This window comes from Passer domesticus, chromosome 4, assembly GCF_036417665.1.
Source record: "Passer domesticus isolate bPasDom1 chromosome 4, bPasDom1.hap1, whole genome shotgun sequence".
NCBI classification, from domain to species: Eukaryota; Metazoa; Chordata; class Aves; order Passeriformes; family Passeridae; genus Passer; species Passer domesticus.
Genome location: NC_087477.1, coordinates 42006832 through 42021479, shown reverse-complemented (window position 1 = coordinate 42021479; position 14648 = coordinate 42006832). Strand labels below are relative to the sequence as shown.

The window sequence follows — 14648 nt, the reverse complement described above, 5'->3', positions numbered from 1 at the left end:
CTCTGCCGGCCGCTGCCCGCCGCCGGGACACCGCACCCGCGGCACGGCCCAGTGAGCGTGGTCAGCGGGTCACCGAGCAGAGCCTGGCTCCATTCATTCTCTTTATATATTTGTACACATTGATGAAGTGACTCGCACCGCCTGCTCCGGCAGCGCCAGCGGGACTCGAACCCGCATCCCCCGAGGGGTTGCGATAAGCCCCACCCCTCCGCTTTGGCGCTCCGTCCATTTCCCTCTTTACGCTCCTCTTCCGGTCCGGCGCGGGAAGGCGCCGGAAGTGGCTCCATAGCGGCGGCGGCGGGGGGAGCTCGGCGGCGCCATGGCGGAGGTGAGGGACGGGGGAGCGAGGGGAGCATTCGCTCTGTCGCGCCCTTGAGGCGCTCTGGGTGAGACCCGGGAGCGGGTTGGGGCCGGGCGGGAGAAGCGCCGCCCGCAGCCGCCACGCTCGCGGTGCCCCGGGTGGGAAGGCCGCTGTGGGGATGGTGCGCGGCGGCCCCTCCGTCTGCGCGGCCCCGCCCGGGACAGCGAGGTGCCCGCAGAACGCAGCGGGTGCGGGTCACCGGGGTGTGCGTGTCTGGGCGGAGTGAGCAGCAGGCAGCGGGTTTGCTTTGCCAGACTCGTGCCGAATGCGGAGCTGGTGCTGGGGAGCATCAGGCACTGCATCGCCAGCCCGTCAGGAGAGGGGATTGTCCCGCTCCGCTCTGCCCTGGAGCGGCCTCACCTCCAGTGCCGGGTTTTGGTTTGGGTACCACAATATCAGAAAAAGGTGTAAAGCATATGGAAGTGAATGGTCTAGAGAGAAAATCTTACGAGGAGTGGATGAGGTCATTTACCGTGTTCGGACTGGAGGAGAGGGTGAAAGGAAACCTCATTTCAGCTTACGGCTTCCTCATGAGGGGGAAGCAGAGGAGCAGGCTCTGATCTGATCTCTGTGGTGACAGTGACAGGATCCAAGAGAATGGCCTGAAGTTGTGTCAGGGATAGTTTAGGTGGGCTATTAGGAAGAAGGTCTTTCACCCAGAGGGTGTTTGGGCACTGGAACAGCTTCCCCAGGGAACTGGTCACAGCAGCAAGGCTGACAGAATTCAGTGAGTATTGGGACAAAGCTCTTGGGCACAGGGTGTGCCTCTTGGGGTGTCCTGTGCAGGGCCAGGAGCTGAGCTTGGTGATCCTTGTAAGGCACTTCCAGCTCAGCACATTCTGTGATTGTGGGGAGCTGATGCTGTGGTGTTTTACCACCAGAGAGCTTCTGACTCTGTTGCCCATGAGGGAAACCTCAGCTTTTCTTGTGAGGGCTTGGGAGCCCGGCTGTGGTGAAGGCCACTGTTTTTATAGGTTGTAGAATCTTTACTGTGGGGTGAATTTCATGCACTTCTGAAGGCACGTGGGGCTGTCAGGGTTATAGAAGAAGGTGCAATGACTTCTGCCTGATGCAACACTATGAGCTGGCTTTTTACAGAAAAGCATCTGTCAGAAATTACTTGCAGAAGTTTCTTCCCCGCTGGGGAGACGTGGTGGTACCTACTGCTCCTCTTGTGCTGTCAACAGCTGCTGTTGTTGAGTGGTAATTAGCCATGTTAACATGAAGTGGTACTGTGCACAGAAATTCATGATGCTTGTGTTCTTTTTACAGTGGTAGTAAAGGAAAATTTACAGTTCTTTGGGTTTTTTTTCCAGAATTGATTTCTTTATTGCCTACATATGAAAACCCCCCCAAAACTGGGGAGGATGTGGGATGAAAGCTTTTATACTCATGGATTTGTCATATAGATGTCAGTGCAGAAAGTTTGATAAAAGTTTTTGGCTTGCTTTTTTAAGTCTTGAAAGTTTTCAAGGAGTAGACTATAGTTTTGAATAAACAACTGTTATAATAACTTAATTTTTTAATTTCCAAGAAGATCAGTGTCTTCTGTAAACCAAATGGTTGCTTGCCATGTAACAGAACTGAGAAATTGCTACTCAGTTCAATTTATGTTTCAGTGTGCAGTTTTTTATTCAAATCTGTCCTAATTTATTTAAATGCTCTTTTCTTTATTTCAGGAAGTCCAAAAGCATTCTGTGCACACACTTGTGTTCAGGTCTTTGAAGAGAACCCATGACATGTTTGTAGCTGATAATGCCAAGCCTATCCCATTGGATGAAGAAAGGTAAGTGCTGCTGCGCTCAGTGAGGTTTTAAACTCTGCCAGTGACTGACCCAAGTCAGAAATTCAGATGTTTCTGTACTGTCAACAGCGTAATCTTGAGGGGAGAGAAATATTGGAGTTGTAAAGTAAGTTTTGTGACATCTTCGGTGAAATATTTCAGAATATTTCAGAAAAATTTCAGCAGGTGGGTTTCAGTGAGGGTTGTGCTTTCCTCTTGCCACAGTCACAAGGTGAAGATGGCAGTCAAGCTGCGCACGGAGTACGGCTCAGTGCTGCACATGCCCACGCTCAAAGAGAACCTGAGGGAGAAAGGAGGCCCCAACACCGGCGATCCCTATGGACACAAACAGTACTCTGGAAATCAAGGTTAGTTTGCCCTTAGTGCTACGTTTGTCCTTTCTTTTGTAACAGTCTCACTGATGTAAAATCTGCACAATGCAGTCCAGTGTTAATTCACTGGAGATAAATAGAGGAATCAAAAAAAACCTTTTTTGATTAGTATTTTTTTTGCTAGGGTTCACAGGTGATAAGTGATTCAGAAAAAGGGGAAAGCTGCTTTTAACAAAGGAGTTATTGGGTGCTGTGGAGTTTTTTATAGTGATTAGTTGGCAAAAAGAGTAATTTTTGGTAATATTATTGTGTAATGTACTTAGGTGTTAGAGTTGAGTAATGTATTTCTTATGTTTGCGAGTTCATGGTGATTAAGGACGTGCTCTTTTGTTGGCTTTTGTTTGTTTTGGCATTTTTGTGTGTTGTTTTTTGTTTGGGGTGGTTTTTTTGTTATTTTAGTTTTGTTTCTTACAGTCTTTTAGCTGTGCAATTTTTAAACCAGAAAACACTTCATTTCAAATCTGTGGAGTTTTTTTCAATATATGTTTTGTGATGTATAAAATGTGTATATATCAGTTAGATTTCGTATGAAAATCTCTTTTCTAAAAATGCGGCCTTGTTTTAGTTGAGGTAGTTGATATTCAGTTGATACTGAGTTGATTCTGTCCAAGGTGCTTTGTTTGGAAGTATTGTGAAAGTGAAACATGTTGAGAGAGACTGAAAAATCTTTTAAGAAGAATCTGACAGCACAGACAGCTGACTAGCTTACATTTCAGACACCTGTGCTCTTTGTATACATTATTTGTTCTTCAAAGACAGTATGAAGATTTTTTAATTGAGTCCTCTTTATAACAGGTAGCTTCACCATTCAAATTAATTATTTTTTACAGTTGAGTTTTCTAAAATGGAGATAACCAGAACAAATTAAATTAGTGAAAATGAAAAATGTCTGAGTACGTTGGAGGTGATTACTGGTTTCTTCTGCTGTGTATGATCTGCTCTCTTTTCCTCTATTTGATGTTTGAGTGCATTGTTTGCAGTGCAGTATAAACTGTAATTATTAATGTAACATTCTCTTGCTCTTTAGGGCAAGAAGTTGAGTATATGGTAACTGGTACTCACCCGTACCCATCTGGGCCTGGTAAGTAAAATTTTGCAAGTGATTGTATGGATTTTTTTAGTTCTAGTATGAACAAGATATTCTTCATTCTAGCAGGAGCACGCTTCCTCTTGATGTGAATCCATAATTAATAGTAGTTGAATGTTGCCTGCTTTTCATCCCCAGAGCAGAGAAGTGCAGGTTTCACCACCTTGCTCTGGGGAAGAGACTTGAGGGTCTAGTAATTTTAGTGTCTTTTGCTTGTGCTTGTAAGGGCTATGTTTCTGTGTTGTTACATTGGCCATTGCTCATTGCCTATCACTGTTACTGATCAATCCTGCTCTGTTCTTGGAAGAGCTTAGTTTTAGCTCTTGGTCTTTTATTGTGATTAACTTTATTATGAGTATAGTGGAAAATCTGTTGTCTTGATTTATAACTTAACAGCTGTGAGTGTTCAGTAGACCCTCAACCATTAAAAAAACAGGCATAGTTGCTTCTAACTGTGGGGACAAGAATTGCTCACAGTGGCTTCCTTAAGTTTAGTGTTCTTTTAATAGAATCATTTGTATCAGGGTTGAAAATCAGATTTCTTTCTTTGCTGTTTCTTGTTTTAATCTGAATATTTTGCCCAAATACTGAGTTTGTTGTCAACTGACAGAAGTTTGGTTAGGAAAAGAAATAAAGCAATGAGTTAAATTCACCAGTCCACACCACAACTATACTTTACAAAGAGTTTTAAATTTTTGTTTAGACAATATCTGCTGTTCTTGAGATAAGGTTAAAAATCTGCAGATGTTAAAAATCTGCAGATGTAGCCTGAAACTCTCGCTTCAGTAGGACTAAACCTTTTATAGTTCTGGCACCACTGCATGATGCCAAATACCTCATAGGGATGGATTATAGATTGTGCTAAAGGGCCTAAGTTAGCAAATGCTTTGCAAGCTCATGTTTATTTCTGGGATGTTTGGATTTCCATAGCACTTAAAGCTGGATAGATTGATGCTGCTCCTAGTTAGACTTTTTTTTGTTGTTTCCACTGACATACTGTTTTATACTCTAGAAATTTTATGCTCACATATGTAGTAGATCAAGATGGAAAGGATTTGTGCCAAAATAAAGATTTCAGTAGATTTGAATTGTTTGTGAAAATGTTATTGAAGAATGAGAGTTTATGTTACAGGTGTGTCAGGCCCTTGTTTACAGTTGTACGTCTATATATATGTTTGTATGATACACTTTGAGTTCCTCTTTAAAGGAGTTGTCTTTGTTTCTGATGTGTGTTTTTTTTTTTTCAAGGTGTGGCTTTGACAGCAGATACTAAGGTCCAGAGGATGCCAAGTGAATCTGCAGCACAGTCCTTAGCTGTAGCACTTCCTGCTTCCCAGTCCAGGTACTGCTGTGTTACCTCATTGACAGTGTTATCTGTGGGAATTGCAAGGCAAATCACAGAAGCTGGGATAAGAGCCACTTGGAGTAATTAGAATATTCTTAAAGGAACTGCTTTTAGTGTGGACAGGCATTGCTTTTCTGTATGCTTTTTATTTTGTATTGTCATGAGAGGCAGTGGGTGAAAGTTGGGGAATTTTGTTTAGTTAGAAGAGAAGAATGTGAAACTTTGTGCTCTCTGTGCCTTGGGGTTGTCAGGTCCTGGACAGGGTGCCAGGAGAGGTTGTGGACTCTCCATCCTGAGAAGTGTGCAACACTCAGCTGGGTGATGCCTTATCACTTAGCAGGAGGAAGTGGATTGCAACTCATGAGCCATTTTCACTCCCCCTAGGCTGGATGCAAACCGGACAGCTGCTGGTGTGGGTGACATTTACAGGCATGCTGGCATATCTGAGCGTTCCCAGCCTCCTGGGATGTCTGTGGTGAGTCTGCTGCACATCTGATGTGAACAGTACGTGGTGATGATTGGATTGCTTCTGGATCTGTGTGCGTGTGGTGTGCAGATCTGACTGACTAAATTTAATCAGTATTGAGAAGGCAGGATGAGAAAGTTTTAGGCTTTGGACAAAGAGATAAGCTACAAACCAGAAGAGTAACCCTTCTTTTAACTTACAGGCTATGGTGGAAGCTGGTGGAAACAAAAATTCTGCATTAATGCCAAAGAAGGCTCCAACCATGCCCAAACCTCAGTGGCATCCACCTTGGAAACTGTACAGAGTAAGTTAGAAATTATATGACACGAATGTACATAAAAAAGTAAACATACTCTATGTAAGACCTCAAATCATAATTTCTGTTCTCATTCACAAAAATATAATCAAATATGATTTAAAAATGTGATTGAAAAGTGATCACAACTAAGCTGAATACACAGTCTGTCTTTGAACCTCTTTTTTACTCTCATAGTTGTGTTATGTTAAATTTGGTGGAAGGTTTGCTGTATTTCTGCCTAAGAAGCTTCATTGTGTTTTAAATCTTTTGAAGTGAGCTGTGTGACAGTACATGAAACATGACATCAGTGAAACCAGTTAGGGGGTTTGATTTTAGCTGTCTGACTGGAGAATTTGAAGAAACGGCCTGCTGAAAGCAAAGCATGTGTTGGCAGAGTATTTCTTGTGAGATCAGTCTCCATTATTTTATTATTGGAAAATGTCCAACTCTCAAATTATCCCTGTTCTGGGGAGAAGAAGATGATGGTGTGCTTTAAGAGGTTATTATGTAGAAATGTGATTTAATAGCCAGTGTTTTTATAACTGTTCTTTGTATAAGCACTATACAGCAGCAGAAGGAATCTGTGTTCAAATAGTCGTTCTCTGCAAAGCTTCAAGTGTTGAGCCACGGTGTTATGGGCTCTCAAAGGATTTGAAAAAGTTGCTTTTACAAACAAGGTCTTTACATATTGCAGCTTCCCCAAATCTGGTGTATGTAAATTTCTAGTTTTCTCTTTGACTGAAGTAGAAATCGAGCTGTCTTCAGATCTAATTTCACATTTGATTTTTTTTTTTGGTGAATACTAGCAAATTTCAGTGTTGGAGAAGGAAAATTACATTAAAAGGTATTGTATTATTTCTGATACAATTTTTTTTTGTTCTTTCTTAAGGTTATCAGTGGTCATCTGGGCTGGGTGAGATGTATTGCAGTAGAACCAGGAAATCAGTGGTTTGTTACTGGCTCTGCTGACAGAACCATAAAGGTAAGAGGTTGGAAGAAATGACTGACAAAGTTTGCAGGGGGTGGGGTTTTTTGGTGCCTATTTATTTTAAAATGTTTCCAGCCTTTGGAAACAATTTCTTGTTTATTGTTTGCGGAATAATGAACTGCAGAACATTTGTTACATTGTCATAAGGGATTTGTGGAGTATCACTAGTTCTTTTCTTGAGATTTCATTTATTACATGGTAGTATCTGGAGAGTGTTTTTGTGACTGTATTTTTAACTTACATTGCAGCAGGATCAGTTACATCTGGGCTGTTTACTCAGATTCACTGTGTAGCTTTTTCCTGTCTACCTTAAAATACCTATTTTGGTGCAGATTTGGGACCTTGCTAGTGGCAAATTGAAATTGTCTTTGACGGGACACATCAGTACTGTACGCGGGGTGATAGTGAGTGCAAGAAGTCCATACCTCTTTTCTTGTGGAGAAGACAAACAAGTGAAATGCTGGGATCTTGAATACAATAAGGTAAGCTGCAGTTTCTTTAGTTGAAGGAATTAGTAGTAGCAAATACAAAAATCAAAGCATTTAGAATATTCTTTCACTTATTAGTTTGCGTGGTTTTTATTCATCTAGGTTATCAGACATTACCACGGTCATCTAAGTGCTGTTTATGGCTTAGACTTGCATCCAACAATAGATGTGCTGGTGACATGCAGCAGAGATTCAACAGCACGAGTAAGTATTGCATTGTTGTGTTTAAACATCTTGATGTGTGTATCTCAGTATCTTTATTTGTAAAAATGAGTACCTGGCAAAAGTTATCATCAATTTAGATGAAATACTGAGATGATTTGTGTTAGCTTTGTCTTATATTATTGATAAAATTGAAGCTCAAATGCACAAATGTGCCATGTCCCTTAAAAATAATGTTTTATTTCTTAAATTAGTAGGTAGACTATATAATATATGTAGGATTGCTTAGTATTTAGAAGGTGGTATGGTATTATGGTGACTTGAATGAGCCATATGCCTGGAAGTTCACTGGCAGGTTCCTGCTCCCCTTGAAATTTACCAGCTGAGGCAGTTCTGTAATACATGGTTGGGTGAAAAATACCACCTAAATACCATTTTTTAATCTGTAGAGCTATGGCAAGGAAATGATGTAATCAATGGCAGTGCCTAAAATACATTGAAGATGCACCTGTTACTGACCTCTGACATATTTGCTGTGATTTCATAGATTTGGGATGTAAGGACAAAAGCCAGTGTGCACACGCTGTCAGGACACACAAATGCAGTAGCAACTGTGAAGTGCCAAGCTGCAGAACCACAAATTATTACAGGTATAGTAGGTGTAGTTTAATGAGTAACATGATTGAAAAACCTAATGGTGAATGTGTTTGTTCAGTAATTGTGTGACGTTCATGATGTTGTCTTGGTGAATTTGCTCAAATCTCATACTAGTTTCTGTAGAAAATGGGCCATTAAACATACTGTTAATGGTATGTTTAAGCAAATATGGCTGTGCATTGTTTGAATGCTTTTCTGCACTTCCTTTTTTTTTTTTTTTTCTGGTGTTTTCATTTGTGTTATAATATGTATTGAGACTTGCATTTTCTGTGGTATTTCAGTTCTCCCCATTTCAGTTCAGGAGTGTCCAGTACTGTGGTTAAGTATTCATCTTCTTTCCCATTTTGTCAAAATCAAGCTTTGCAATGTAAATTCTTAAAGTTACACTGCAGAACCTGATACTTCTTAAAACTGAGTAAAAATACTTTTGCAATCCAGCATCTTCTTCATCTGAGGTGGCATTAGCACAGTATTTATGTCTTTCTCATATCATTCTGTCTGCCTTAGCAAAGTAATGATTATGGTAAAATCAAGATTATGGTTTTTACTAATTTATTTTTAATTTTCTTCTCATTGTAGGCAGTCATGATACTACCATACGGCTCTGGGATTTGGTGGCAGGAAAAACTCGTGTTACTTTAACAAATCACAAGAAATCTGTAAGAGCAGTAGTGCTACATCCAAGACAGTAAGTTTTCTTTATTCTGTTACGCTTTCACAGTTTTTTGAGAATTGAAGAGAGCCAATGTGAATGATGATCTAGAATGGTAGAGCATAATAATGTGAGAAAGTAATGCGCTTAGGATGATGCAAAAATGTACATATCAATTACCAGATACATTTTACTGCACTGATTGTGCTTCCCTAGTATTGGCATTAGCAATCCTGAGAATGCCTTATATCCCACAGAGTTACTTATGTGTTTGCCTTTTATTCAGTCCTTAAAACTTGGTGATACAGTGCTCATAAGGCTAATAATAAATGAAAGGTTGTGAGCAGGAATTGCAGTAGTTTTGTAATGGGCCAATGCACACATGTGATTAATGCTCAAGGAGACAGTGATTAATAGAGTGGTATTTCTTTTAAATATGTGGTTCACTGCACAAGGCAATTCAATCTAACTGGCCTTAAAAAAAACTCAATGTGAGAATTGAAGCTTTGAAGCAGATGTTCTTGGAAGTGCTGTGAATTCATATGCTGTGTTTTGATGCACAACAGATGCCTGTTTGGATCCCCATTAAAACAGTGGAGAAAAGGAGTGCACATAGAACTTGATTACTTCCTTGTCTTTAATATTTTAAAATTACATTCTATCATTTCTGTCAAAAATTCAGAATCTTTGATATGAATAAACTCTCTTCCAGTGTGTGCCTGAAAAATTGTGTAGCCTGTTAGCTGTAGAAAAAGCCTATATTTTACTTACATTCTGAAAAAAAAGTAATTCAGGGTTCAGCTTTATCAATTACACCCTTCTGAAAAACACTTGAAGTGTTCTTGTCAAACTGTAGCAATTGTCAGCCTATAGTTCAGTATTTCTATTTTTTTTTAATGCTGTGGTGTTTTCTCATAATACTTGACTTTTTTATTTTATCTTTTATTTTATCTGGTATCTTTTAAATAGACAGCAAATTCCCTGGACATTGTGGCAAATGAAAGTATTCCTACAGGCTAGCCAAATAACCATGTAACTGCTCGCACATCTCAAAATGAAGGACATTTTTATTTTGGGGTAACTCAGTCGGAGAATTTATCTTTTGTAGTTTCACTTTTGCAGGGCTTTTTCCTTGTGTAAATTTGGAAGACTAGCCATTAGCCTATGCTTGGAGTTTGGTAATCTTGTTATCTTTGCTGGTGATACCCTGAAAATTTCCCAGGATAACAACTGAAGAGAATTTAATGTGCATTTTAAATATTTGTTTGCATATTAAATCCTACAACATACAGGATGTTACAAGGTTTAGTTTATGAAGTAGAAAGAAAACAGTAGGAGTAGGTAATTCACAACTTCATAAAATTGCTTAATTTCATGTGAAGTAAACAGATAAGTAGTTTTAATATTAAGTTATTTTGCAACTAGCATTTAGCAATAGTTTTAATGGAGGACATTTGCTGTGACTACAGCTGTTTTGAGCTTTCATGTACTGTGTTTATTTTCTTTCAGTTACACATTTGCATCTGGTTCTCCAGATAATATTAAGCAGTGGAAATTCCCAGATGGAAACTTCATTCAGAACCTCTCTGGTCACAATGCTATTATAAACACACTGGCTGTAAATTCTGATGGTGTTCTGGTCTCAGGAGGTAAGAATGAGAACTGCACACTGCTCTCCTCTCCCCCATGTACATATGGCTGGAGGTCCTTAGGCAGAGATGCTCATGGAGCTCTGCTTTACCTAGGCCTGTCAGCCTGCTGCAGGACACCATTTCATTTTGTAGTGAGTAGGGCCACTTTCATGTCCTTGGATGTTTCTGAGCTGCATGCAAATAAAATAAATTTGAAGGACTTCTAATGTACTGTATGGAAGAGATTTTCTCTTCTCAGCTGGCTGCTGCTGCAGGGATCCAGAGTCCATCTTTTATGATCTGCTGGTCATTAGTGTCTCCTCTAGAGTTAGCTGCATGTTGAGGCAGTGAGACTGGGTAGAGGATATACAAGCATCTTGCTAAAGCTAAATGGGAATAAGGCATTTGGTTCAATGTGCCCTTGGTCTGTAGGCTAGTGATGTGGAGTAAGATGGAAATGTGCTAAGCAGGAATTGGGAAACAGCCAATTACATTGTCATCTTACTCTGGTTATGTTTCCAGATATGTGTAAAAGGGGCCCTTGGTTTTAAAATTTGGATAAAGCTGTGTTTAACAAATTGCTTATCCCCAGTAGAACAAGAACTTCAGAAAATACTGGAATGGACTCAGATGTCATTATTATTATTATTTGAAGACGCTTTCAGAACATCCTTTTAAGACTTTTTTATGTTAGTAGTAGATGAGTCTTAAAAAACACCTTCTCCACATAAAAAAATATTATCATTTTACTGATATTGTGACTTTTAAAAAGTTAAAATTTGAGTATCAATTCTCCCCTTTACATCCTAATGCTATCTACAGCAGCTTCAGAGAAGGTGATGCTGAATCAAAGGAAGTTGATTTTACCATGGAGTTTTCTACTGTAGAAACACCCTTCTTGAAGGGTAGGGTTTTGTAACTGAACCCCCCTTGGGCTTTGTAACTGAAAAATTTTCTTGAGAGCATCCTTCTGAATAGAGAGTTTTGATTGCTGTGAATGCTCTGTAGCTGATGCCAGTAGCAGCAATATTGGAAGCGGTTTAAACTGCATTTGGAATAAAATCTGCAAACATTACACCTACTTTGCATTAAGTCCTTAATGTCCTTATCTCTTTGGGAGGATGATGCCTCCTCATTCAACTTCAGTGGAGCTACTGAGCAGGGAGCTTGATATTCAGAATACCAGTCCTTACTGTGCCTCCAAAGCAACTTGCTGCAATTGCCCTGTGATGTAGTCTGTCATCTCTCTGGGTTATCTGATGAAAATCTGGATGAGATTCTGAGGAAGGAAAACAGCAAAAAAGAGAATTTATAGGGTGTACTGAGCTATTCTACATGAATGTTGTGTGATGTATTCCTGATGGATTTACTAGCTGTCCATGATGCTCTTTTTAGAAAACAGGACTGGTCAAAATACTAAGTTTGTTTGTTTGTTTGTTTGTTGTAGCTGATAATGGCACTATGCACCTTTGGGACTGGAGAACTGGATACAATTTCCAGAGAGTACATGCAGCTGTACAGCCGGGTTCTTTGGACAGTGAATCAGGAATATTTGCTTGTGTTTTTGACCAGTCAGAAAGCAGATTGCTAACAGCTGAAGCTGATAAAACCATAAAAGTATACAAAGAAGATGATACTGCGGTATGTCAAAGTGTCTTTTTAAAGTATTTTCATAAATTCAGAAAAATTCAGACAAATAGAACACACATCTCTGTAGGGGACATGTTCAGACTTACATAATCCAAAGACCTCTGTATTACAGGACAGTAGCTAATTTCTGCATTCCTAATTGTTATATGCTCTAGTACAAGTAAGTGTCAGGTCTGGGAACTCTTCTGTTAAAGGTCTTTGTGGTGAAGTTTGGAGAAATCTGAATACAATCATACATGTTGGGTTTTGAACCCAGTGGGGAACTTTGGGTGGTTGTATTGATAAAAACATGGGAATCAGCAAAAGGATTGCTCTTTTAAGGTTTATTGTACTTATTTATATGATCTGGATTAGATGTTGGCCTTGACAATTTTTAGACTTTAGAGTCAAGAGCTTATTTTCAAACTTTTATTCTAAAATATGAATTAATTTGCCAGTGGAGAAGACAACAGATGATTGCACAGTTTATCAGTGCATGTCTTCAGTATAAATAATGTAAGAATTTTTATTAAATGTTGGAATTTTGCACTAATTAGACTAGGAGTAAGTCTTAGATAAAAAGAATCAGGAATTTTTTACCTGTTTTGGAGTTGGGCAAAACACACTCCATGACATCTACCGATACTGATACTGATGTAGACGTGTCTGTCACTGGCAACTCCTGTTCATGTGCTTTGATAACCACAGTGTTGTTTTGGAAATGCCACTGGCAATCTAATAATTTTCCTTGATGAAAAAAAAGACAAGTATAGAACAAGTATTGCTATGTACTTCAGACAGTGAGATGACAGCAAATTTAATTTGGGTAAATTAATTACATTGTAGATTAGATATTAATAATGCTACATATGAAATAGAGTACATATACTTCATAAGTAATATTTTAAACCAAACCTTAATTATAGGTGAGTTTGAAGTTTAAAATAATCCTTATGAGATTATTTTTTTCCCCTTTAGACTGAAGAAACTCATCCTGTCAGCTGGAAACCAGAAATTATCAAGAGAAAGCGATTTTAGTGCGGCAACATACTACTTCTGTAATTTTGTTTTGGCTTTCCTGAGAGCATTCGGTCAGATTTTGTTCTGCCTAGAACAGCAGAGCAAGAAGTCAGCTAAGTCATTGCTATTTCAACATATTGTATAATAAATTTTATTTCTCTTTCCTTCTGTCTTTTTTTTTTTGTTGTGATTCCAGCAAACCAGTTGAATATTAACTTTGTGGAGCATGTATGGTTCATGAAAAAGATAGGTGTGCAGGTCATTATTTTCTTAGACTTACATTCAATAGATTTTTATAAAAATATTTTGATGAGCTAGGTTGTCTGAAACACCCTTGCTTGACCTCAAAATTAATCACAAATTTATGCATAGAAGTCATCTTCTGGAAGTTTCTTAGGGACACTTTCAGATTTTAGACCAATATTGTTTATTGTACATAGGCTAAGTACTAAATTAGAGTTACTGAGTAATTTGCAAACAAGCAGGACAGCACAATAATAAGGTAGTTTGCTTTATAAACATGGCCACTGAACATTGCTGGTGCTGTGTTATTGAATGAAATGGATCTTCAGAGTGTATCTTTCCCCAGGAAAGTGTTCGAATGGAAGCACTCATCTTCACTTAGTTATTTCAGAGTGGGCCTTCTATAGCAAGGACTGCTGTTGAATCACTTTGTTTGCAGCACCAGTTGACTTTCTTTGTAGATGAACTGTTTGCTTTTGCCAGTTATCTAAAGCGTATATGGCAGTAGAATGCAGTGAGTTTTTAAAACTCAGCTACAGGAAAAATTCTTAAGTCATTTAAGCCTTATTTTACAGGTTGCTGTCTTCCCATGACCTTAGGAAGGAATTTAAAATAAACTTACTGAAAGGTAGTTTGTACGTCTGGAGGGACAAGTCTTTCATTGGCTCTGCAAATAGTCACGTAACTAGCAGTAAACATGAAAACCTCCTTGCCACTGCTTATCTGTGATGTCTGTGCTGCTCTAAAGTACTTTCTCTTCACAGGGCAGTGGAGAAAATCATTGTCATCTGGCCATTCTGTCATTGGCAAATTCACTAGTGGTGTTAATAGCTGCATTGGCAGGTTTTACGCAGGGTAGATGCTGAGAATTAGTCTGTGGCCTCATTGATATCAAGCGTTGATATCAAGCAGTTCACAATAATTATTTCTATTCTCTAGCAGTTTGACTTCTTTCAAATCTAGGATTTGTGTTAGAGAAGTGAGTTAATTTCAATGTAATTTACAAAAAGCTAGTGAAATTATGTGTTGTTTATATTATGACAATTTTTGTCTTTTTTATGATACATAGGAGGTCTTGTATTTATAATCTGAATGTTTGACAATGTCATTTTAAGGAAGTCCATGCTGCATAAATAACTGAATTTTAGTTGACAGCTACTATCGGAAGCAACTTCACAAAATAGGAAGGGGAATATTTGGTATTTATGAGTTGGATTAAACATCTTTTATTTGAGTGGTAATTTGATTTTTTCTGGATCTTGATTACCATTCTTTCCATGTTAACTAATATGACAATTAAAAATCCAGATTGTGGCTTATGCATGTTGTGTACTGCTGCTAATGTTTCATTCCAGAAATCAGTGAATTATTGGTGTTATACAGAATTTTGTTGCTCACAGTAAAATCCTATTTAGGAAATCAGGGCAGAGAGAAACAACTTAACTT

At 38.9% G+C, this 14648-nt stretch overlaps 1 protein-coding gene across 1 annotated transcript; it reads left to right on the top strand.

Moving 5' to 3' along the window:
- The first annotated feature begins 257 nt into the window (after positions 1-257).
- On the top strand, positions 258-13123 carry PLRG1 (pleiotropic regulator 1). The gene is made up of 15 exons (XM_064417435.1): positions 258-328; positions 2041-2147; positions 2370-2512; positions 3564-3617; positions 4872-4965; positions 5353-5443; positions 5637-5738; positions 6622-6714; positions 7053-7202; positions 7311-7412; positions 7918-8020; positions 8607-8715; positions 10189-10328; positions 11758-11951; positions 12918-13123. The coding sequence occupies exons 1-15, from the start codon at positions 320-322 to the stop codon at positions 12975-12977; spliced, it is 1551 nt and encodes a 516-aa protein (XP_064273505.1). The 5' UTR covers positions 258-319; the 3' UTR covers positions 12978-13123.
- Positions 13124-14648: the final 1525 nt, after the last annotated feature.